At 43.0% G+C, this 27,160-nt stretch overlaps 1 protein-coding gene across 1 annotated transcript in view; it reads right to left on the bottom strand.

The window, feature by feature from the left end:
* GABRA6 (gamma-aminobutyric acid type A receptor subunit alpha6) overlaps positions 1-27,160 on the bottom strand; it is a 267,861-nt gene that overhangs the window by 103,079 nt on the left and 137,622 nt on the right. The window contains exon 7 of the mRNA XM_086928835.1: positions 18,990-19,142. Within this exon, the coding sequence (XP_086784961.1) occupies positions 18,990-19,142 (153 nt within the window). The remainder of the gene's footprint in view (positions 1-18,989; positions 19,143-27,160) is intronic.

Raw genomic sequence — 27,160 nt, 5'->3', positions numbered from 1 at the left:
TCAAGAAATGGTCAGACCAGGTGAATAGTTGTAAAACCTTTAACATATTTTCCATAGAAAAAACAGGATCAAGTAAATAACCTTTCTCATGTGAGGGTCCTGATACATTTGTAACAATTGAATGGCCCTCAGATTCTGCAGAAGGCCTGAGGCTTGACAGTTTGCTGCCTCATCCAGATGGAGATTAAAATCTCCTAATATGGAGAAGTCTGCTCTGGCACTAGCAAGATTTGCAGTTACTTCCCTAATGTAGTGGAGGAATTTACCACTTGGTCCGGGAGGTATATACAGTCATAGCTCAGAACTCACATGGACAGACCTCTCCATTGTATACTTCACTCTCACTTGTCTGCTGCACACCGCCCCCAACCAACACAGCGCTCTCTACCACCTCTGGACCAAGGTAACAAAGCCAGCAGCAATGGACTGATGCCCTCAGCACCACCCAGCCAATACCAGCACCAATCTGGACTAGACTACATAGAATATCAACTCCTGGATCACAAGCGCTGCCAACCAAGTCACTCCCACCGAACCAACCAAAGCTCACAGATCCACCAAATGAGCAAGCTGGAACATGCCAGAGCTCAGCACATCAAAACACAAGTGTACACAACTGGAAAGAAGATGATGGACCAGCAGGAACCACACTGATGGAGCCTCCTGCAAATCAGCCCATAAAGACTATGACTGTCAGCTCAAAGCCACAAAAAAGGAGATACTGATACACCGGATAGAGACTAGTGTTAGCCAAACCAAGGAAGTTTTCACCATCGTCAGAGATCTCACCTACCAGTCCGCCACAGACAACATGATTCCTTCTTCACAGGCAGTCTGCGATGCCCTCACTGAGCACTTTCACAACAAGATAGCAAACATCTATAAAAACTTTCAACCCCAACCCTCTTCACCAACCCATCGACTGCAACCACCAACCACCCACTCACCGCATAGGAACAACCCAGCAAACCTACAATTACCACTCTGATGAACTCCATCCACTCAGGACCACCCACTGACCCATGGCTGCACCGAATCTTCAACCTCGGAAGCAATACGATCAGCCACCAGCTCACCAACATCCTCAACTCATCCATAACTACAACCAGCTTTCCCAAAGCAGGGAAGCATGCAGAGGTTAGACCCCTCCTCAATAAATCTTCTGCAGACCCCAGTGAGCTCCAAAACTGCTGCCCCATCACACTTCTCCTGTTCCCCGCCAAAATTCTGGAGAAGGCCATCAACCTACAACTCATGATCAGCTGGAAAGAAACAAACTGCTGAACTTGTCCCAATTTGGCTTCAAAGCCCATCACAACACTGAGACAGCCTTGATCGCTGCAACAGACAACATATGAGCACCACTTGCCATAGGAGAATGAACCGCCCTCATCCTTCTGGACTTTTCAGCAGCTTTCAACACCATCTGCCACCACACATTCATTGACCGTCTATGCCAGAATTACATCACAGAGATGCACTCAGATGACGGTCATCCTTTCTCATGGGATGAGCCAAGCCAGCCCAACTCCCTCCCTTCACCCAAGCACATCATCTGTGGAGTACCGCAATGGACATCTCTCTTAAACATCTACATCAGGGGTCTCCAACCTTTTCTATAGTGAGAGCTAATTCTGCTCAAGGAAAGTCCAGCCGAGCTACTAGCATATTTTTTTCACTGTAAAATGCTCACGATATGTATTAACATTACACTGTGACCACCCTAAGCACGATTATCAGTAGTAACCACCTAAACATTCTAGGTGAAGTTATCAGCAGAATGCTAAGAAAACGTTTATCAATATTAAATGCTTGTAATCAAGTAACATTCAAATCATCACTTGCTTTGTGCCACAAAGGGTATTACCACAGCAATAAGTCTCCCCAACTCAAATTGAATTATCATTCAGCTAACAACTTTAAATGTGTTTTAGAATTGCAATATTTTTTCTTCATTAGCATATTAGTTTTTGAAAATACACATATTTTTCTATCAAAACCACTTCCCACTTTGAGCTATCAAAACTCACTTTTTCAGAAGAAAAACCTTTTCTGAAAAAGCTACATTTTTTCCTTTAAAAATCTAATCAGTTTTCATTGTTAGAAAATACACAGTCCCTAAACATCAGCTTTTTGTTTTCATCGAGTAGCGCCATGTAAAATTGCCTCTCATGGACAAATTCTGCTTCAAATACACAAGTATTGGAATCATAGGCCATGCTTGCTTAGCATAAGACTAAGAATGCCTCTGTTATGCTAATAATGCCCACCATTAAACCAGGGATACCACTGTGCCACAACTGGATGCCCAACATATATTAGTTAGGGCCATTATTATGGGAGAAGCGGTTGCCACTCTGTCAGGAATGGATAAAAGCAGGCCAGTCATGCTCTTAATATGTCAATGATGGCAGCAAGTATGTAATTACTAGACTTGTATGCCCAAAATAGTCAAGGAGTAGCCTTAAGGAATCAACACTGTTTAATAGGGAAGGACAACATGTCATACACTCACACAAAAATGAATGTGATGCTTTAATTTCCTCTTCCCTGGATGCATACTCTCTTCTCCTCAGCTCTATGGTTGATCATGCTACCGACTAACACATTTTCACTCTAGTCCTTGCAGTCACACACTTTGGTGGGTCAGCCCTGCTTACAGCTGCCACTATTCTTTGAAGTCACACACGGTTCAACTGATAGAGCAGGGCATATAACATGGCCAATCTCCTTCTTAGGTACATTTAAAGTGGATAAAGATGTTTCATGGGGCAGACCCATAGGCCAATGCCGTAGCCTCCACATGCTTCAACACCCTCTGCATACTCCGCAAGACCTTCAAATAGATCCCCCCCGAATACAGGAAGACCATCATCCACGCACTCATCAGCAGCAGGCTGGACTACGGGAACGCCCTCTAAGCCGGAATCAACAAATCTCTACTCCACAAACTCCAGACTGTCCAGAACGTCGCAGCCAAACTCATTCTCAGCATCCCATGACAAGACCACGTCATCCAGCACCTACGAAACCTCCACTGGGTCCCGTCAAAAAGAGTGACCTTCAAGCTGTTCATGCACACCTACAAAGCCCTCCACAACACCAGACCCCAATACCTCAACAAAAAAATCTTCTTCTACACCCCCAAGAGAAACTTCTGCTCCGCTGACCAGTCCTTGGCTAAAATCCCCCACATCCAGAGAGCCAGAATGGGAGGCAGATCTCTCTCATACATCATGGCCAAGACCTGGAACAAACTCCCTCTCAGCATCAGATGAAGCCCCAACCTGCAAGCATTCAGGAAGAGCCTGGGTTTTCGAATGACCGGAGCTGCCCAAATCTATACCCCCAGCACCTTGAGACCCTCAAGGGTGAGTAGTGCGCTCTATAAATCCCTGATTGATTGATTGGCCAACACAGTGTGTGTTTGAGTGTTATCATGAGGCCCTGCCATTGGTTTGGCTGTCTGTAATTCTTATGGATAATGAAATGAGCAATGCTGCCTTCTTTAATATACACAGAATATCTGAGCTCTGCTTGGTTTGGCTTCACCTCTGAGAGCTACTTTGAGGGTGCTGGAGAGCTACCAGTAGCTCCCGAGCTACTGGTTGGAGACCCCTGATCTACATGATACAACTCACAGACATCATCGGATTGCACAACATCAATATCATCTTCTATGCCGACAACACTCAGCTTGTCCTCTTACTCTCAGCAAACCCCACCTTGACAAAAACCAACTTCCAAAACTGTATGAAGAATATTGTGACATGGATGAAAGACAACTGCCTGAAACTCAGCGCAGATCAAATGTAAGTTCCGATCTTTGGAGGACACACCACTTTTGGAACGACTACTGGTGGCAAGCGGAGCTAGGACCCACCCCCACGTCGAAAGACCATGCCTGCAAACTATGCATCATCCTAGACAGCAAACCCTCCATGGAACATCAGATCAACACTGTCTCCTCAGCCTGCTTTGACATGACCCTCATGCTCTTCAAAATGTTCAGATGATTGTACATCAGCAGAAGGAAAATGGTGACGCAGGCCATGCACTCTATATCGGCACCACTACGAACTCATGCAAAGGCTCCTGCAAATCCAGCACGCAACAGCCAGACTGATCCTCAACCTGCCCAATAGGACACACATCACCTAAAGGACCTCCACTGGCTCCTGTCCAGAAGAGATACCATTTCAAACTCTTGACCCACACCTACAAATCCCCCCACAAACAAGGACCAGTCTGCATGAATCACAGCCAGGGTTTCTACCAACCTAACAAAAACCTCATCTCCAAACACATCGATCTTGCTCAGACACCACAACTCTGTTGCACCCATTCCAGAGGATGCTCCTTCTCCCACCTTGCCACTAAAGCCTGGAACGCTCTCCCTGTCTACCTCTGCACTGCACCCTGATTGACCCCCTTCAGAAAGGGACTCAAAACCTGGCTCCTTGACTGACACCTGCACCACAGCGCCTGGATATCCCCCTGGTGAGGTGCCGCACTTTTCAAATATTACTTGACAGTAATATCCCAGAAAACATTGTTGTGATAGAAAAGGCATTTGAAAATGCCACATGACAGTCTGGGATATGTGTGGTTTTAAAAAGGCAACAAAACTATTCATTAAGAATGATCACTAACCCTCCCCCTTCTTATTCTTATGGTTTTCCTATAGAATGCGAAATCCCGAGGTCATAGCCTGAATGAGATCGGGCCCATATTCAGCATGTAGCCAGGCTTCCATCAAGAATCAATAATATAAAAAGATTTCTAACTCTTGAGCTAGAAGCAATCTGCAGTTGATTGAGAAAATACACCTACTGACTTTGTCGTTAATGTGTTTCTTAGAATCCCACACCCCGAAAAAGGACAGAAAGCAACATTTATAGGAAGTTTCTCCTGGACAGAGATTGATAGACTGGAGGCAGCTTTCACTGGAATTCCCCCATAATGTGAAAAATTGATGAGGAGAGTAAACTCACTCACTTGCCGATAATGGACAAGGGGTTCTGGCGCCTGGTCCTGTTCAGGTGCGGATAGGTGCAGACAGGCTTGCCTTTGACACAACAGCAGCCCGTCCGCACACCGCCTCTCATTTAAAAGAGTTAGCCCAAAAAAGCTGGAGTCCTAAAAAAAATGGTTTTTTTTAGCATGTCAAAAGTGCAACAGTGCCATAAAGTGTTTTTAAAGAATGGTATTTTAAAATAGATAAAAAAACACAAGTGGGATCAACTCACTTCCCCCCAAGTAGCAGCAAACAAGAAAATTCCCCCTGTGCGTAACACTAATCATCTAATTCTGCATGAGTGTAGAGAACTTCCAAGAGGTTGGGTAGCTCTCCCAAGGTTCAGCGGTGGGGGAAAAGTGTTAGACCTGTCATCCTTAATGTGGTTTCCCCTGACTTTTTGCCATTAGCACTGGTCAGCCATGGTAAAGTGTCCAGAGTCCTGAGCCAGTAAAAATGAAGTCAGCAAAACTGGAGGTCAGAGGGCAAAAGGTCAGGGGAAACCATACCAAGGATGCCAGGTCTAACACCGCTCTACTAATACTGGAGCAGGGCAGAGACTCTGTGCATTTTAACCTCATTTCTTTGAACTATCTCCCACTCAAGGCTCAACTCGGTATAAGTACTGGAACTCAGACACCACCACTTCAGTACACTTCTAGACCTGTGATGACTCTGCCAGGAAGCAGGACTGCTGTGCTTCTGAAGGACTGCCACTCTGCTGGCCTGCCGCTATTCTGAACTGCTGCTTTGCTGGACTTCTGCCTTGCTGTGCTGACCTGCCTGCTGCACTGCTTGCCTGGGTGAGAAGGACTGGACCTGCGTCATTTAAACCAACAGTAACTTCAGGGGTCTGCTTGCTTGCCTCCTGTTCTGCAGTCTCAGGGACATCACAGACTTCCAGACACTCTGCCTGCTATAGCACCTGGACAGTGCTATTTGTGAGTCTTGCCCTGCCAAGTGGTGGCAACCCAGTCCTGGACCCCTGGAACTGTGTATAAAGTGCTGCTTTAACGCAGAATACACACATCGCCATCGTTGCACCGCTCAGAACAAGTGCATCACCCTCTACAAGGACGCATTGCTGCTGCTGCCAGGTTTGTGTGTCTCACTTTGCATAGTGCATGGTGCATCACCCCCATTTCTGACACACCGACTTTACGTGGCTCAGAAATTATGCACCACAAACATCATAAGGACCATCAACGACTTATTGCCTCCTCTCCTTCCCACATCTTCCTTGGTGAAGACACAAGCAAGTACTTTGCAGAGGGCCCAGGCTGGTCCCTATATCCAAACAACGCTCCATCGCGATCAGCCTGATCTTTCAGATGTGTCTTGGTAAAGAGCAACCAGATAGCCCTGATTTGAGCGTTATGCTTTTAAGCACTACAATTCAGTTTACTTCAAATCTACTTATTTGTAGCTTTTTCCTGTTTTGTTAATTAAATTGAGCTCTGTTTTTCTAACTGGTTGTGGTATCTTTTTGTGTGGTGTTTTCACTGTTTTACTGTGATGCACAAACCCTTTGCACATTGACTCTTTACTTAAACCTGACTGCTCTGTGCCAAGTTACGAGGGCGTGAGCATAGGTTAATTTAGGGTGCGTTTGTGACCTACCCTGACTAGGATTGTGGTTCCTGTTTGGACTGGGTTTATACCTCTGCCAACCAGAAACAGAATTTCTAACAGCCCTGCTTTTCCACTTGAACCCAGAAAATTCAGAGTGTCTCCAAGGGCAAATCTTTTGGCCTCCTGTTCAAAGCTGGAGGGCCATCACTTGGCCTCAGACTTTATGAGTCCTAGCCAGTGGCAGCTCGCAGTGGGAGTGCTGTGGGATGGGCGGGGGAGGGGCCGGGTAGGGGGGTAGTGGAGTTGGACATATGACGTCCACGAGTAAAGCAAGTAAATAAATAAATAAACCTATTCACATTTCTTGCTGCATCGCCGAGTTGGTGATGCAGCGAGAGCAAGGTTAATAGTTTTATTTATTTATTTACTTACTCTACTCGTGGAGGTCGTATGTCTGACTCCACTGCCCCCCCACCCTGCTCCTCCCCCTCCCCACCACCCCCCAGCACTCCCTCTGCGAGCCGCCACTGGTCCTAATCCCCAAAGTGGTGCCCCTCTAATCCTGGATGTTGGTGGTGGTGCTAAAGGTGCTCAGATAGCCAAAATCCAAAACATGAGGCTCAGAAAATATTTGGCTGAAATTTCTCTGAGAAACATGGGGAGACCGATACCAACCTGCTCGTTGATCTGCCCAAGGTGCATTGCCAGTTGGCTTGGTTTTGCGGCTGCCCTTGCTGCATTCTTCTCCATAGCAGCAAATCCTCTTCAGCGGTCCTTTGCCAGAGGGGTAACTGGCTGCCTGGAACTCTTGCTGTATAAGCCTCCTGCCTTGTCTTGCTGGAGATATTCGGCTTTTATCAAAGTGATTAGGTCCAGATATATCAATATTCACCACAACTTCATACAGTTGCTCCCTAACTATGACACTCCTTCCTCAGACACCGCCTGCAGTCTTGCCCTGCTAAACTTTACTTCTTCAGAAACTTTTCTTGAATATTCTTTTAAATCTGAAGGTAAGCTGAGGAGTGCCTTGCATATTGTGATTGCCCATCACCAGGCTGATGGGCCTTCCTGAGCTAGAGTGGTGGGAGAGTTGTCACTGACACCTGAATAATCAGGTATTGTGCAACTAGATGTCCCCGGTCAGCGCTTTGATCTTTTAGGTGCTAGTTCTCACGAAAAACTTCATAACTCCTGTTCTACTGATTGGATTTTTGTCATTTTGGTGTCAAATAATCTAATAAATTTCACTCTCTTTCTCTAAATTGGTGTTGTATTTTTAATGTGATCTGTTGTCACTTTATTCATGTTTGTATGCTGCATATATATTTACAAATTACCTCTAAATTAAGCCTGGCTGCTTTTTGTTACCCACGGTTAACCGCAGGATCATTTAACGAATTTTGTGGTTCACTTTGACAGAACTAATGGCTGTTGTTTGAACATAGGTCAACCCCCTTAAACCAACAATTCAATTTCTCGCACTTAGGGAGATCTAGGCCTTGCAGTCTTGAAAAATGCATTTAAGAGTATTCACTACCTGGACATATTAAAAGTGTAGGTCCAACTTTATAAATACACATCACTCTGACCTATGGGATGTTTAGGGGTGTCATACATGTATTGAAAAGGAAGCTTTAGGCCTTCAAAAAGATTTATTTTGCCAGTTAAAGTGGCAGTTTAAAACTGCATACATAGGCTGAAAAGGTAGACCTGAGTGATACTTGAGTGGCTGATACATTCAGTGCTGGTCGCCTACTTGTAGCTTTTAATTTACAGGCCCTGAGCATATGTAGTATCACTTTACTTGAGACGTACAAATAGATTAAATGTGGCAGTTTGGGTGAAAGGCGACTTCCTTATTTTTAAAGGAGAGAGCCCAAGCAATTTAGCAGTGGTTAGTAGTGGTAAAGTGTGCAGAGGCCTAAAAGCCTAGAAAAGCAGGTTCAGAAAACACTTGGTTGAAGTTAAAAAGTCTGAGGATGACCCTGCAGAAACGGCCAAGTCCTACAAATGCACTGATAGGAGACCTAGCCAGCGTTTAATAGTGGTTCAGTGTCTGTTCACAGTATCTATCTGCAATAGTCTTAATTTTAGAATGCATCTTGCCACCCTAAATTGGATCCATGCAGTGTCATTCTGCCTCATCTAAAAGGCACTCTATACTACCACCAGTGCCAGGTTCTGAAGATATAGATTTACTAAAATCCCATGTGTTGGACCTGGCCCTTTTTGCAAAGTTATCAGCAAATCTTTTGTCTTTTACCTCCTATTTTTCTGAGCTGATTTTGTTGGCTTCAGGACTCTGGGCACTTTACCACTGCTAACCAGTGCTAAAATGCATATGCTTTCTGTCTAAATTGTATTGGTGATTGGTTTATCCATGATTGGCATTTAATTATTTTACTAGTAAGTTCCAAGTACAATGCACCATGTGTGTCCAGGGCCTGTAAATTAAATGCTCCATGTGGGCCTGCAGCACTGATTGTGCCACCCACACGAGTAGCCCTGCAAACATGTCTCAGGACTCACTGCCACTGCAGTATCTGTATGTGCAGTTTTCAACTGCCATTTCAACCTTGCAAGTGCACCTACTTTGCAAGCACAAACCTTCTTTTTACTAGGTGTATATCATATAAAATGTAAGACATGTACTGTTGTGTTTTACATGTCCTAATAGTAAAATACTGATAATTTAATTTTTTACTATTGCAAGGACTATATCTCCTAAAGGGTAACATAGAGATTGCCTTGAAATCTATTTTAAGTGTAAATTCATATTGGGAGCAGATAGCAATTTGGAGTTTCGAATATCTGAACTCACAAATTAAAACACATATTTGGTGTAGTTAGTTTTTAAATTACGTGTTTCAAAATGTCACTTTTAGAAAGTGGCCATTATCTTGTTTAGCCATTATGTACCTCTGCCTGTCTGTAGAACACAAGTCTGGGTCGGCTGACAGTTTAAATCTTGTGCATTCACTTTAGACAGTTACACAAAGGATGCTGTGGAGTGCAATGCAATTATCTTCATGGCCTCTCATCAGGCTGATGGGCCTTTCTGACCTAGAATGCTGGCAGGAGTTGTCACTAACACCTGAATAGAGCTGTGCTTGTTATCACACAAAGCTCTCTCCAGCCCCTGTGTCTGGAGCCAGGTCAGGCAAAGGCAGAGTCTTGTGCACTACAAAGTCTTCCCTTCGAAGTTTGCCTACTTCAAAGGCAGGAAGGAGCAGAAGTACTGGATCTCTGACACCCCAAAATCAGAACAGTACTGGACTGAGGACATTCAGTCAGGAAGAAGAACTAGATGCTGTAGGAGGGACTGCCACTCTGCCTGTTATTTTGTTGTGCATGCCTGCTGCTTCTGTCCTGGGAGTGAAGACTGGACTTTGTTTTTTTTCATCATGCTTCCAAGGTTCTCCAAGGGCATGTGCATGCTTGCCTCCTGTTAATAAGTCTCAGGGCTATCAAAGACTTCACCCGTCAGTGCCTGGGCTCCTCTGCTGGAAGACCTGACTTGCCAAGTGTTGCCACAATACCTGGTGAGAAACTCCATGCATAAACTCCCAGTGCCTTGTTTCTCTACACAGCACCTGCTTCGGGGTAGAAGATGCGCCACAGCATAAGGCCTGAGCAATCTGTCACTGACATCCGTGGTACCCGCTTTGGCTCTGACACAGCACCTGCTTTTCCAATGAAGAATCAATGCAGTGCTTGCTTCGCTGCGGTCGACTCAAAGCAGTGTGTTTGGATTTTTGATGCGTTGTCCCTCGACGCGACTCTTCATCGACTTCGCACCTCAATAAAGAACCAAGGCCATGTATCTGGAGATAAATGCACCAACTTACCTCCCAGTAAGGAACCAACGCACCACCTCCCCTGATAGTAAGGAACTGATGCATCACCTCCCCCTGCCTAGCAGTAAGGAGCCAATGCATCACCTCCCCTGGCAGTAGGGAATTGATGCTTTTGCTTTTTCCCCTCCCCTCGCATCTATTTACAAGGAAATCATTGAGCATAGATTTGAGGCAAATTTTGCAGCCATTTCCAAAATGCAGGGATGCACCACATTTACAACAATACGCACCCCTGTGTTTTCCTCATGGCTGGTGCTAAGAATAGCTGCTTAGCACCAACACAGACACTCTTGCGTCAGAGTGCAAGGGTGCCTACGTTGCAGGGAATGATTGTTTATGTGAAGGAAGGTGTCCCTTCCCTCCCTGCACATAGATAATTGATAATGGCGATTTGCTACTATGCAACACACGTAGAAGTAGCAAATCACCATTATTTAATGATTGTTTAAGTGGGGGAAGGGACACCTTACTTCTCATAAACAATCATTAATGGCATTTTGTTCTTTCTATGTGTGCTGCAGAAAAAAAAAAAAAACAAAGAAGAAATACAAGTATTTGCCCTTGTTGCCCCATTTAAACACCTGCTATTGCATGGCTTTAGATTTTGCCACTGCCTCAGATTTACACCTCCTTGTAAATCTGGGGCAGTGTCAAAAAGCAATGGTGGAACACCCACAGCAACACCCATTGAATGCCCCTTTCACACAGATACCTGCGTGAAAGGGGACCATATTTACAATGCAGCATTAAGCCACAAAAAGTGGCTTAACACCACTTTGGAAATATGGTGCTGGGCATTGCACCACAGGAACTTCAAATAAAGTGATGTTTCGGTGGCACAATCCCCTTGTAAATATGCCCCTAGGTGTCCTCATTGCTGTAAGTAAGGGTAAGAGAGGGGGGTATCGCCGTTATAAAATGAAATCTTCGCAGTGAGGAACATGAACATTATCTTGCTAGTTTTGCAAGTGAGTAATGTAATGTTCCTATACTTATGACATATTTCATATGCTTTCTCTTTTTAACGTACAGTATGTAAATTAATATGTACACAAAACGTTGTAAATATGAGAATGCGGCAGAATCCATGGGTGTTGCATGGGAACACTCACAGCAACACCCATGTCATGCCCCATTCATGCATAGTAATGAGTAAAAAGGGGACATATTTACCAGGCATGAAAAGCCACGCAGATTGGATTTGTGTGGCCTCGTAAATATGGGCCAGCCTGTGCGTCAAAACAAGTGATGCACCAGCATAGCAGGGGGTTTGTAAATAAAAGCCATGGATTTTATTGAGAAACAGCTTCGTTATTCTCACAGCTGACTTAGGAGGAAAACACAATAATGCAAGATTTTAAAATCGTTCAGGCCATCATTTAAAAGTAACAGAGTATTGATTCATATTGAACCAGATGGTTAAGGTCATGTCACTGCCCCATTGCCAGAAATCTGATCACTACAGTGGTTTACTTCCTGGGAGTACAGAACAAGCTTGCAGAGGAGTAATCAAGGGAACCTGCCGGGGTGCCATCTGCAAAGAAGGCAAGTTTAATCACAATAAAAGTAAGAGGGCTAAATTGCACATTTACGGCATGGTCAACAGCAGATTAATAGGAATAGTTATAATCGAATATAAATAGTTGCCCTCCTGTTCTTGCTATCATGTCTCACTGACTGTGCCAACATTGTGTTCTCATTAGTGCAGTCTACCTATTTCTACTGCTCATAACACATTAACACTTTGAAAACTTTGAAATTCCCTGCATTATTACAATTAAACTAAAGTTATATTTGCAAAATCAAACCAACATAATCCCTCTAATTGCATACTTATTGATAGTAACATAAACCTTGAAAACTAAAACTCTCCCACCAATTGTCTCACAGATTATGTAGACACCATAAATGACATTGATGGGATCACATTACCTCTTTCCAGTAAAATTATGATCATATCACTACGAATACAGAATAATTTAGGACGCATGTTATTATTTAATGATGTTCGGTTGTTATTTCTGTTTTTATGTATGTAGCATAAACAGAGTATCTACAAATTCGGTATTTTTGTTGATCATTTACAGAATTCATGTTATGATGCAATGAATAGCTTTTTAACTAATATTTTTTTGCCTATTTCGGGAGTTAGTTGTATTATTTTTTTAACCATAGCTTCACTTCACTGTTGTTTTTGATGGGAATATGATAGGTTTTTAAACGGACGTTAATGTGATATGAGCAAACTTTTAGGTTGAACTGTGTTAGTTAAATTAAGAGTTTGTTCTCCAAATAAATAATAGATTATATTGTAAGGACCAAGGAGCGTTGTTACTTGTCGGAAATAATAATATGATTTGTAATACATATATTACACAAGAAGTGATAGCCCTATGTAGATGTGGTAGAGTCATACTTTTTATTGAAAGGTAGTTTTCGTATTGCTAATAACTTAGACAGCATTTGAAGAATCAATACAAAACGTTTGGAAAAACATGCGCATCCACTTCGAGTTCTTCATGGAAAGTTTCATGGAGATCTATCAATCAAAGCAGGTGAATGTATTCACATTAAATCTGGCGCGGCTATAGATCTTTGAAGAAGGAAGTGGCATTGCCTAGTTTGGTGTAAACGCATTTTAAGTTTTCCAGAAATCAGTGTATAAAAAGGTTGCGTATGAAGCAGTTACATTTTAGAGATAGCTAGACCATTATTTTTCAGAGTTCTATAAAACTGATTTTGAGGAGGTCTATGATTCCCAAACTTAAAAGAATACTGAAACACCTTGGGGGAGTATTATAGACCAGGAGCAATCAGAGTCATTTTCTTGTATAACCTTCAAAATCAGAAAATATGTACCTGTAAGTGTTACATGGACTCAGTCCCTATATCCTGAAATGCCACATATGGAGATAGAATGAGCACACCCTGACATTCCAGCCCATGTGACAGTATCCTGGCGCATGTTTACAAGAAAGTAATGCACCTGGAGATGAGTCACTGTCCCTGCTACACCCTGAGAAACCCTTGCGCCACCATGGATGCGCTGTATTTATAAAACAGCGCACCATGGTGCAAGGATTGACAGATGTAGCAAAAATTCTGACGCATCTGTTGGCACTAAAGTCCCGCATTGCTGGAATCGTGTCGCAAGCATGACGGGACTCTCGTAATGCATGGGGATGCTTATCCTCATTGTGCTGCGTCACTCCCCATGCCTGCTCCAAGCAGGTGTAACGTTTTGACGTAGTGGCATCCTAGAAGTGGCACAGTGAAATCTTGTAGATTTTCACTGCGTCACTTCTACGAGGCTTTTTTTGCATGTGAACGCCCACCCTGCATACATTATACTTGACGCAGGTATAATGTGACACAGGGTTTAACAATGTGACACGTCTCCCTAGATACGTCACTTTGTAATTAGGCCGCAGTTTTATCCCGATACGTCACTTTGCAATTAGGCCGCAGTTTTACCCCGCCGCTGCGTCACAAAAAGAGACGCAACAGTGGTGCAAAAATGATGTGAGGGGCTTGTAAACCTGTCCCCCTGTGTCTAACAAATAAAAAAAAATGCAATTCTGTAGCAGGGTTCGTCGATCCTTTTACTGGTGTTACGGCTCCCAGTGCAGCACTCAAGTCCACAGACCTTTGAATACTATAATAGATCCTGTAAAAAATAAAGAAAGAAAAAACAGTCCAGGCTGAGCATAGTAGAATTTGGCCTCACATTTTGGCTGACTGGTTGAGGTGGCTTGTGAGTACTGAATAGTAACCTACTCATATCCATTGTCACAATACAAAAATATAATTAAATATTCACATGGAGATACATTTTGACAGATTTACAGAGCTTACATTTGTTCGGAGAAACTCGAAAAGTCGAAGTGGGTACTAAAACAGGGTGGTAAAATTGTGTTTTCACCTGGATGTACAGAGGATTTGCACCTTCATAAAAAGCAGTAACAAAAGAAAATTCAATTATAAGCAAAAGGTGATTCCGGTATGTTCCGTGATGACTTACACATAAAACACAATTCATTCCTTGAGGTTGCTTATTTACAAAGAATATATTGATTTTTGCTATGAAATTGAGTTAATCTTTTTGGGTAATTCCAAACATGTCAAAACTGATATTTTTGTGATAGATCGATTGTATGTCATTGTCGAGATGGTAAGCAAAATCACTTCGCTGACATGTTAATGGGATTAAAAACACACAAAAGGTGATGGGAGGAATGGTTGCAATTTTTCTAACCACTGGTAATTGCTCTGGAAACAGGCCAGTCAATCATCTTTCTTGCCCAGACATGGGTCTTGTGCTCACAGTCCCACTGGAATCAAGTTATACTTGGTTGATGACCCTATATCAGGGCTAAACTGGTCCTAGGCTGCTTGTATTGTGGTTAAGGAAGGACCTGGCTTGGCACTTCTGCTCTACTGTTCCCATGAGGAGCCGGGTCAAGGTTGATTTGCATATAGCTGGGACCAAACTGAGGTGGCTACTCAAAGCGATTGCGAGTGGTTAGATACATTCCAAGCATTCCTCCCATCACCTTCTTTGTGTTTCATGTATCAACCTAAGGGGGGAGGTTCTGCCCAGACATGCGTCCCATGCTGACTGATCCACTGGAATCAAGCAATACCTGACTAATATGCCCTTATTATGGCGAAACTGATCCTAGGTTACCTGTTCAGTGGGGACCAGGTTTGGCAGTTCGGCCTAGACTGTTTCCAAGAGGTGCAGGGTAAAGACTAATTTGCATATATCTTGGTCCAAACTGAGGCGGCGTGGTGAGTAAATGAACAATGGAATGGGATGCTACATCAAATAATTGACAGTGGTTAGACAAATTGCAAGCATTCTTCCCTTCTCTTCTTCCCTTCTCCTTTTGTGTTTTTCGTGTTTATGAGATTTGTCAATTTATGGATAAAGCTGTTCAGGCCATTTCCACTTTTCCCTTTGAAAAATGGTTGAATATGCATTGCCAAGTGGGTGAAGAGTTGCATCAATTTAGTAAAGGTTTCATTTCAAAAGATAAAGCTTCTTCTGTAGTTGTGCTTAAGCCGTTTCCGTCATAAGGCACAAACATTCGGTGATTTAAAAAAACTGTGAGCAGAAAAAAGCTTTCCTGTAGGTGCATTAACCATGGTACTATAACATCCACAAATATGAAAGGCAAGAATTAAGCAAATAACCAGTCTTTTAAGTCAATTATTCAAAGCATTGTACAAGTCAATGCATTTAAGAGCATACGTCCTTCTCACTTTCCCAATTGCTCACGATCTCATGTACTATGTCTGTCTTGCATCCTATCTCACACCCTCCTTCAATTTTTTGTCTCACTTGCATTCTCTCTCACATACACTCATTCATTCCACTCATCTCACTGCCTCATTTCCTCTCACTCCTGTTTTAAGCCATTGACTCGCTTAGATTTACTCCCTCTTTCAAAATCACTCTGTCATTGTTTACTTATTCTCTGTCACTCACTTATCTATTTTTTCATTACACCTCTACCATGCACTCCTTGTCCCTCACATCCGCCCTCACACCCTCCTTCAATTGTATTTAATCTCAGCCATTTACTCTGTCTCACTTTTGTTCCCTTGGAATTTTCCCCTCATGCCTTCTTTTCTACTATGGCATCCTCTCTTCCTTATATTCTATCTGCATCCATCCCAAAATATTGGTAGTGCTGTTTACCTCAGACTAATGATGAACCACAATGTTCCCAAACTCTGCACAACAATCATCATATATCAGTGATCCATCGAATGTGTTTCCCAGATCTCTACTTCATGCTCCACCCCTCAACCCCCAGGCCAGAGACCTGCCCCCTCAGCGCTCTGTTTTGTAAGCTCTATCATGTGCTTCTCCCCCGCGAATCTCCTTGACTCCCGGATGCTCTGTGTTGCTTTCTCCTTCATGTGCTTCGTCACCAGCACCCTATGCTACTCTCCCTCTTATGCTGTTTTCTCTTTGCCAACTCCCCATTGCTTTGGCCCCCACGTTCACCAACTTCTCTTTTTGTCAGAGGACCAGCAAATTGCTGCTGGGCCCTAACCTTTAAAAAAGTGCATTCACACTACTTCCTTTTCATTTTTCGTAATGTTCTGATCTTTCTTGGATCGGCAAATAGAAGAAAGAAACAGCAGTCACGTTGAGTAGGCTTACTTGTATAACGATGCCAGTGTCATCGTCATCACAACTGCAGCAACATTGCTATTTTGTTTTTTTACTTTTGGCCATGCTGCACAACATCTTGCTTTTGCTGTACATAATCAGCAAGAGACTTTAGGAATGCTTGTTTCAGCCATTGTGACGTGATGCCTGTGAACAACTATTGTGCAAAGTAATAATTCAGTCAGAAAATAACTGTACAGTGAGCTATCCTCTAGATTAGTGGGTACACCCCACCAACTTCAACAGGCAGCCTGTATCGCGTTCCAAGTTCAGCCTTTTTGTACATCAGAAGCAATCTTATCTTCTGGTGGTTGGGAGTGTGACCTCTGCTTCTGTGCCTCCTCTAGCCACAAAAGGGAGAGGGGTGTTGGAAGGCATCATAAGGAGCATGGATAAACTACGCGCACATGGGTCTGGCGCTTCACAAAAGCTAGCAATGCCAAAGATCTAAAAGTCTTGTGTCACAGACCTACCAGTGGTGGCTTCTCCGCTAGGGCAGAGGAGGGTCGCCCATTGCTCCTTGAGTGTTTGAAAATAAAAATAAAATGATAATAACAAGAAGTTATTATCATTTTATTTTACTTTGCAACGCCGGGGGGGTCTGGCTCGCGGCAGAGGAAGCAGGAGTGGTTTGCACTCTCCCCTACATGTGCATAATACTTTGACCAGCCCTCTAGGGCTGGCCAAACAGTCATGTGTAGTTGGGATGGATGTTCTCCAATGGGCGTTATTGCATAGCCCCGGGGAGAACATGCCCGCCTCCCCAGGCACTGCCTGGGTGGCCAAACAGGCCTCTCAGACCAATCACGATGCTGTCCTCCAACGTCTGGCAGAGTCGAAAGCCTGAATGCTTCCAATGCAGGCTGCAGGCAGCAGCTGGGAAGAAGACAAGAAGATGGAGAAGAGGCGTGCAGCGGATGTGGCTGCAAAGCAGGTATGTTTGTTTTAATTATTTTTATCCCAATCCCTTCCACCCCGTTCAGAGGTAGCTGCCACAGAGACCTACCCACTCAGTCTAGATTTTGCAAACTACTGCATTACGAAGGTACCTCATTCCCAATCCTGTGATTGTATTTAATAATTAGTGGCGTGTGGAATGTGTAACCTTGGTGCAGTTCAGTTGCAAATACCTAAAAACAACTTTTTAACCCCTCCCACGCTTGTGACGGAACCGTTCCGTCATGTCCCTTGGGTGGGCTGTGCTGGTGACGGAACGGTTCCGTCACGGCCCGCTCGCCGCGCCTGTGTGGTGCTGATTTCGCGCCTGCGCGGCGGGTTCTATTGAGCGGGCGGAGCCATGACGGAACAGTTCCTTCACAAGCACAGCTCACCCGAGGGGCGTGACAGAGCGGTTCCGTCACCAGCGAGGGAGCGCGGCGCGCCCCCTTAGCACTGCGGCGGAATAGCCGCCGCAGTGAAAGGGTTAAAGCAATGTCTAGAATTGAAAAAGTTGTGTTCTGCTTACATAGAAAAACTAGATCTAAAGGCTTACTTACTACTCTGACGTCCCACCATACCATACTAGCAGACTCCACCTTCTCCATCCCATGATTAGTGGCGAGCTCGACTCAAGGAACAAACATAAGCAGCATAGAAAATAATCCCAAAGCAACCCAATGCCACTGAATGATGTGTGGCCACAAACCCATCTATTAAAAGACCAGAGCATTCGGTTGGCTGCAAAGAAACTGGCAGGATAACGTTGGAAACAAAATCAGTCAAATGTTCTGGTAATATTATGGCCATGCCCACACCAACGTTTGTTGTAGCATGATGTTTATCTGTCTTTTCAATTGGCCAACCTATCCTAGGCAGGGTTATTCACACACTTGCTCAGCGCCAGGATACGTTCAGGGGTAGATAGATAGATAGATAGATAGATAGATAGATAGATAGATAGATAGATAGATAGATAGATAGATAGATAGATAGATAGATAGATAGATAGATAGATAGATAGATAGATAGATAGATAGATAGTTAGATTGATTGATTGATTATGGTGAAGGAATCATTTATTTGAACGCTTTCCTGATGACTTTTACTTCGTAAAGAGGTTCTAATTGTAAACGGTGATCTTTGTGTACACCTCACTGAATCAAATTCATTAACATTTTTAAATATAGTGTACATGTCCCTAATTATGCACAGAGAATGAGGTGTTCCTGTATTTGATCTTGTTGTTTGGTATTCATTGTAGTAGTGTTCTTAAGAAATATCTTTGTATTTACATTTATTGATTATATTAACAACACTGGAAACGTAACTATCTGTAAACTCCTTTCAGCTACATTTGTCTTGACTATTTCTCCAGATCCACTATTACGGAAAAATGCTGGTATTGAAATGTACCTACCTGCCACAGTTCTTGCTGGAATTGACTCTTTGTTGATCCAGAAGACAATCTGAGACAGAACAACAGTCATGATGCAGGGAATGTAAATTTGAATGAGGTAGTAGCCTATCTTTCTTTGCAGATAGAAGAGAACCACTTGTTGGGAATAATTGCCTGTGAACACAAATGATATGTGATAAGTATGTTGGAGGGATATTGGAATGAGGCATGAGCAAAAAGAATTAAAAAATATTTACCCTGGCAGTGACAGATTAATCAACTTGTAAATGAGCCCCTATCATGGAGAACAGAAGGAATAATTGGAGGAGACCATTTTCCTTTGAAAGTGGAAATAAACTGTACTTTTTATATCGCTATCCGTAGAGAAACAAAGTGATCAAATGAATGGCAAACAACGCAAAATATAATGGCAACATGTAGGACAAAAGAGAACACAACCACAGAAGAATTGTAGATCAGGAGCAAAGTCCCTTACCCCTCACCTTCTTTTACAGGTAAAGAATGAAAGGAAATTTGATTGGACTGCAGGCTCAAAATAACAGTGCTGGTGTAGAAAAGTGCATCACAAACACATCGAACATAAGGGAGTTCTGCAAGTTTAAATCCATACATATGAATCACCGGCATGTGAACCAGAGGTGCTGTTATTTTGTAAACAACAAGTAGAATGAAAAAGGCATCAAAGAAGTATCTGATGTATCACAAAGAAATAAAATTAAATTAAATGCCTAAGAGGTTTGGCTAGTATTTTATTTTTATTTTATAGCAATCGTTAATATGCTATAAATAAAGTTGCTTGAAAGGAAGCATATTTTTATTTTGACGTTTTGCAATTTGGCATGCAATTTGGTATGCATTGTTTTATGAGTAGACCCGAAAAGGAGTAGTATACATTCAGTCCAATATGTATGCATATATCTAGTAAGTAAACAGGAAGGCTTTTGGTCACAATTTTATTCTGGTGATGGGTTTTAAATATGTATGACGTCAATCAATCAATCATTCAATCAGGGGCTATCTCAAGGCACTGGGTGGCGGGGAAGGGGCGGAGGTTGTTTGTCCCTCTGGGTGTAGGATCATTCGAAGAGTCAGGTCTTGAGGTCCTTTTTGAACTGGGTCAGGGACACAGATTGCCTGAGGTGGAGGTATTTTGTGCGATATATTTGTGGTAGAGAATGGTTGTTTAGTATGTTTTAAAAAGGTCGTGGGTCGGGGGGCGTGGCTTGGATGCCGACCAAGATGGCGGCGTAGCGCGTAAGCTCCGGCGCCGACCTCCGGACTAACACAAATTCCGGCAGCCTGGTCAAGTTTTATCGGGATATGAACAGCGCACCACAAACCGGAACGTGAGAAGAGCTTAATGCCCTCATTGTTTCCTGGTTTTGTCAACCTTTGGCGGCACTGCTCGAAAATGCGGATACCGACGCTCGCGGCCGCCATTTTGAGCGCTGCTCGCGTCTTTTCACATGATTGCTTATATCCAGCCTGCTCATCTTGGAGGAAGCACGCTCGACTTTCAGAGATTTTGGCTTGCATCTGCAACAATTGGTGAGCCCACAACGAAGGTTTGGTGGTTTTTCCTCTGCAATCACCTGTCTACTTCTACAGACGCCATTTTGTTTCCCTCATTGACTGAACTCTCTAATATAAAGAAGTCTTCTCTTTTATTCTCATTACTTCTGTGGCTTGGACTCTGACAAATATTCTTGTTGCCATATTTTCAAGCCTGCTTTCTCATGCCTCTTCTGCTGCAATATGCTGCCCACCATTGGCTGGAATTTTCTCTTCAGAATGTTGCTCCTGCCACTCAAGGCTCCTTTCTTTGCGGGCTCCTTCTATTATGCCCTTCAACTTAAACTTGCCAGAGGTTACTAATTACCTGCTACTGGTTCGCTGCCAACTGTTTGCTTCTTTACAGTTCCTTCTCGGGCCTTCTATGCAGCCTCTTCGCATTTGATCTTCAACGCTTTCAGCTCTGTCTTCACAGGACATCCTTCTTTGATTATCATTAGACTTTACAGACCTTGTGTATGTTGAGGTTTTCATAGGGAAGCTCCATAATCTGAAGCTCACATCTACACCTAAAATTCTTGCTGGATCAGATTCCGATTCTCCTTCCCACGACATGGCGGACGGCGCACCTTCAAAATCTGAAGTATCACACGGAGCAGTCCCTAAAGCTCAAGTTGGAGGCAAGTTGCCGTCCTCCTTAACCTCTTCTAAACGTCTGAAAAAACATCCGCCTACTCCGGGGAGTGCCTCCCCCTCATCTTCTATGGATCTCATTTTGGAAGAGTTGCGTGCTTTTAAGCCCTTTATGGAAGCCACCACTAAAAACATGCAGGCTATGCAGGAGAAAGGGACATCTTTGGGTTTCAGAGTTTCATCCTTGGAACAATCCACTCATTCTCTACGGTCCTCATGCTCTCACATTCCGTCATTGGAGGCAAAGATATTGTTACTTAAGCATCACACAGAGGATTTGGAGTACATAAATCGTAGAAACAACCTACGCCTTTACGGCCTTCCGGAACTTTCAGAAGGGTCTAACCCCACCATCTTCTTCCAATCCTTTCTTGCTAAGATCTTAGACGCGCCTGCTTTATCTTCAATCAACATCCAAAGAGCTCATCGTCTTGGACCTAAGATTGCTACTAAGCCTAGAGGTGTCATTATGTTGTTTTTGCAATACACTGACCTTCTTCAGGTTCTCTCAGCTGCGAAACTCAAGAAACAAATCATTTGGGAAGGTCATCGTCTGTATCTTTCTCAAGATGTTTCAAAAGCCACTGCTAATCGGAGGCAGAGATTCTTGGACATGAGACCACAGCTTCGAGCCATTAATGCTAGATATGGCCTCCTGCATCCATGCCTTTTTAAGGTTACATATAAAGATCGAACGACCATGTATGAAGATCCTGCGGTCCTACAAGATTTTCTTCGACAGCTTGGCCCAGATGCTATGGATTTATCCAGACCTGGCTGATAGCATGTCTCAATTATTTCACTTTATTATAATGTGATTCTGATGTTTCTCTTTCTGTTCTCCTGTTATGACTTATCTTTGTACCTCATGATAATTGTCATTTCTTTTTATGTTTCATAGTGTTCAAAATTGATGACATTTTATGTTTTTCTTTGGTTCTTGAATTTTCTTATTATGTTTTTTCTATTTTGCAGATGATTCCCCTCCCTACCTCACTCTGTTATATCATACTGTATCCAAGTGCTGCCCTTCGCTTTTTCGTTATGAAGGTCTGGTGTTCGTTCTGGTCGCTCTCGTCGTCATCCCTCGGCGTCACCACCCCCACCCTTGTTTGCGTTTTCTGTTTTCGTAAGTATGTTGCTCAGTCGTTCGTTTTGGACATGTACTGTCGTCTTCTTCATTTTTGTTTCTGTCCTTTCTCTTCCTCACCCTTTTCTACTCCTTAACTCTTCTCATTTATTCATTTCTGTCTTTTCTCTTTTTCTTCTCTCTCTTCTTTTCCTTTTTCTTCTTTGCATCTTTCTCACCATCATTTCAAGATACTGCGACATCTTTGCCTACATTTCTCTATATTTTTCTTCTCCTTTTATCATCCTAGTACTTCCGATTTTATCCTTTTCTTCACCACTTTCTTCGCTTCTAAGTTTTTGGGCTTTCTATGAACATGTTACTCTCTCTATCACTACATTTTCACTTTTCTCGACTCTATTAGTTTCTTTTTTCTTATGCATTAATAGGCATGTTGCTGGTAGTTGTTTTTCTCAAATATTCCATTCCGTGTAACGACATGGAACGTTAAGGGGTTAAATAATCCCATTAAAAGGCAAAGGGTTCTTTCACATTTAGCAAGACTTAAGACTGATATCGCCCTCCTTCAGGAGACTCATCCTGCTGAGGTAGAGGCTTTAAAACTCAAGCATTGTTGGGTGGGTGACGTTATTTGTTCTCCTACGGCAACTAGGAAAAATGGTGTTGTAATTTTATTGCATAAAACGTTACATGTTTCTTCCATTGTTCATGAATGTGATATTGATGCCCGTTCGGTTATTGTTACATTACTCATAGATAATATTCCTATTACCCTTTTTAATGTGTATGCCCCTACTGGGACCGATAAGACCTTTTGGCCCTCTATCTCTACCAAGCTGTCCTCCCTATCTGGAGACTACATCCTTCTCGGAGGAGATTGTAATCAGGTTGTTGACCCTTTCACTGACCGACAGTCCAAAGCCAGATTTATTCCTTCCAAGATGCACACTCAATTTCTAAATTCTTTTCAAAATAATGCTTTAGTAGACATTTGGAGATTATGTAAACCAGATCTTAGAGAATACAGTTTCTTTTCCCCTCCTCACTAATCCCAATCCCGCATTGATCATATTTTCCTTAGTAAATCCCTGTCCCAGCAGGCTGTCCGCTCTGAAATTGGTTCCATCCTTCTCTCCGACCATGCCCCAGTTTTTGTTGCTCTTGATTTACTACCTTTTTCTCCCCACTCTGGTAGGTGGCGTTTTTATAATGCTTTACTGCTGGAACCCACTTTCTGTACTGAATTTACCACCTTTGCCAATTAATTTTTTCTCTTTAATCATACCCCTAATTCCTCTTTTGTTATGATTTGGGTTCTCATTTAAAGCTGCCTCTAGGGGTTTTATTATCAATTTTGATTATATTTCCAAGAAGATGGACTCGGGTATTACCCGTTGGCATCTGCTCTTTTTGTCCTGGTGGGGCAGGCTCAACTCTATAAAGATGATGCTATCCCCCTTCTTCTTTATACTATCTCCATGCTTCCTTTGCGCATCCCAATTTCTTTTTTCAAAAAGATTGACTCTTTATTATTGAAATTTCTATGGAATGGCAAACGTCCTCGGATAGCTCTTGCTTCCTTACGAAAGGACAAGGCTCACTCTGGAGTACATTTTCCTAATTTTAAGGATTATCATCGAGCTTTTTCCATGAAACAATCAACTCGCTGGTTTTCTTCAGAGCTTCCTTTTTACCCTCCTGTTTGGTTGAGTATAGAATCCTCTTTCATTTCTCCATTTGGCTTTCGTGAATTCATGGCCTTTACATCTTCCTTATCTCGGTTTCGTACACCTGTCATTTCTCACTCTCAGAATTTACTTCTACTATTTGTATCTTCCTCTTATCCTTCCCTCCTTTCCATTCATGAGCAACCGATCTGGAACAATTCGCTTCTCAAAATTCGTAACCGCTCCATCTTCTGGAAAACTTGGCATTCTCGAGGAATATGTTGGATTTCTTAATTGATCTCCCAGGGTGCTCCTCTCTCCTTTCAGGAACTTCAATCTCTCTTTTTATTGCCCACTTCTGCCCGGGCGCAATACACTGATCTTCTTCCAGCCTTGATCTCTTATCTTTGCTCCTTATCACCCTCCAACGACGTTCCTTTGGAGTGTAGATCTACCTCCCTCTTATTGGAAACTTCTCCTTCTGCTTCTGCTCTGTATAATTCTTTCCGCTCTATCAATGATAGATTGAAATCTCGTATCGAGACTGCCTGGGAATCGGATCTTTCTCAGAACTGGCATGTATCTTTTTGGGACAAAATATGGTTTAAACTTCATAAAACTTCTAGAGCTGCTAATACCAACGAAACTTTATATTTCATTTATAACAGATCTTTATTCTCCCCATTGGCTCTCTCCCGTTTTTCATCAGATACTCCCTCTACTTGCTGGTCATGTCCTCATTCCCCTGCAGATCTCAGACATATGCTTTTTGACTGTCCTCCTACTGCCCAGTTCTGGCAACTAGTTTGGAAGCAAATACAAAACATTTTTCACTTCCAGATTCCTTTTTCTCCTACACTAGTTTTTCTAGGTTCCCTCTTACCGGCACTCCCTCTATCTCCCAGCCATTATCTCCTACTCGACCTCTTTATAGCTGTAGCTTTCCACATTATCACTTCAAATTGGAAACAAGCTGCAAATATTTCCTACCAATCTTGGTGGAATGCAGTCTGCTTTCATCATCGTCTGGATACTAATCATGTTTCCCCGATTTCCCTGGCTATTAAAAGAGACCTAATTTGGCTTCCCTTGGTAACATACCTTTCCTCCACTGCTCCTGCACACCCTTCTCCTGATCTTCCTACAGTTGAATACATAAACCTCCATGATTTTCTGATCACCCGATTGCTGTACCTATTAATTCATTATGCTCACATGCTATTGTTCATAATTCTTCATGCTTGTTATGCTTACTTTTCACGAAAATTGTCAATGTATTGCTTATTTTATATATCCGCTTACTGTAACTCTTAACCCCCTTTCCCTTCTCCTCTCCCCCCTTTATTCTCTTTAATAAATCAAACTTTAAAAAAAAAAAAGGTCGTGGGTCATGTGCAAGGCAAATTGCGTAAGGCAAAATGGGTGTAAGGGCGGTTGCTTTTTGGAATTACTATTTAATAGTGTTTTTAGGCAGGAGAATGGAATGGCTTCTTTAATTAGGATGTGGAAATTGCTTTGGAACACTGACTAAAGGTAAGTTTTTTGATACATTTTAAGAAAGCCTAATGTGAACTTGTCTTTGCTTACTCAAGTGGCATTAGCAATGAAACTTACACAAAAGGAAGCCATTTTTGTTGCCTCTTTAAGAAAGCCTATGTGCAGGCATGATTTTGTTTTTTGAAGAAGCAAACGTTTAACTCTAGTAAAATGTTTTCATAACAGCAAGGTAAAGATAATGAATGTGCCATTACCATTAGTAGTTACTGTTTCGTCTTTAAGACACGCTAAGGCATTGAAACAGCATCCAATTCCTGAATAGAACAACCTCATATTAGCAATTATAACGTCCAGTATATATCCTGGTAAATATCCCAACACAAGCATTGGCAAAGCTTTAGGTCTGGCTTTAATGTGGTGCACCTTGCATTTGCAAAAGCATGTCGCTCAATCTACATTCACATTGGCACAACTCTCACCTGGCTCATAAACAGACCCTTTGCTCACCCTGTAATCATACAGGCACACCACTCATCCTGTATTCCCATGGGTCCATCTCTCAACCTGCCCTTATACGGACCCACTGCTCACCCAGCAATCACACAGGGCACATCAATCACTCTGCATTCATTGACACCTCTTACCCTGCACTCACAGACTGCACATCCTGCATTACACACCTCGCCCTCTTTTCTTATGCCTCACACTCACTCAAGGCTCACCAAGCACTCACACACCTCACACACTATACCCACCCACCTGTCACCCAGACACCGGACATCCAGAAAACAATCACTATATACCAATTCTCACCATGCATTCTCTTACAACTAAAACACCACTGTCACTACCCACGGCCTACCTCTCACCCTGCATACTTACACACTGCTCACCTTGCACACACACACACAACCCAATCTCACTCAATGTGCACAGACACTACCTACACACTGCTCAGGCACCACTCAACGTGCACTCACCCTTCACTCAAAATGCTTACACTCACAAACCTTTCACACAGCCCCTGCATGCCACTATCAGTTACACTGACCTCTCACCCTGTACTCAAACCCACTCACCGTGCACACTCACTCTGCACTGACATTGCTCATGCAGCACTCACACACTTCACCTACGACTCACATATCTCTTACCTGCACTCAAATCATTCATCTTACAGTGCACATAGTGAGAGCTTACCTTGCACTCAGACATTGATCATGCTGCATGCTCACCCTGCACTTAGACACTGCTTATACTGCACTGAGATACTGCTGACCCTGCACACAACCACTGCTCACACACCACTTATAGACCTCTCATCCACCTCTTTATCACCACTTACATATCTTTCACCCACTGTTCACACTGCACTAAGACACACTCAAGGCACTTATTTGCCACTTTTTTTCCTAGCCCATTCTTGCAGCCCTGCTTTTTTTCCCAGATTGAGTAAGTTGCACCCACTTGTGTGCATGCGTGCACATGGAAAATAGGGAGCAGTGGCGCTACCCCCACCTCATCTTTTTCGGACACTTTGATGTGGCTTCAGGACACTCAGCAGCACCCTGCTTCTTCTGGCGGGTCTTTGCCTGTGATGGGTTCAGGGAGTGTGGTCTGCCACTCATAGGATCTTTTCTGAACATCCTTGTGTGTATATGGACAATAAGTACAGCCATGCTACCTCTGACCACATGTCTGGCATTTGATAG

Source organism: Lissotriton vulgaris, chromosome 7 (genome assembly GCF_964263255.1).
Source record: "Lissotriton vulgaris chromosome 7, aLisVul1.2, whole genome shotgun sequence".
NCBI lineage: Eukaryota > Metazoa > Chordata > Amphibia > Caudata > Salamandridae > Lissotriton > Lissotriton vulgaris.
The sequence above is the reverse complement of the archived record's forward strand: the minus strand, read 5'-3'. Positions and strand labels throughout refer to the sequence as shown.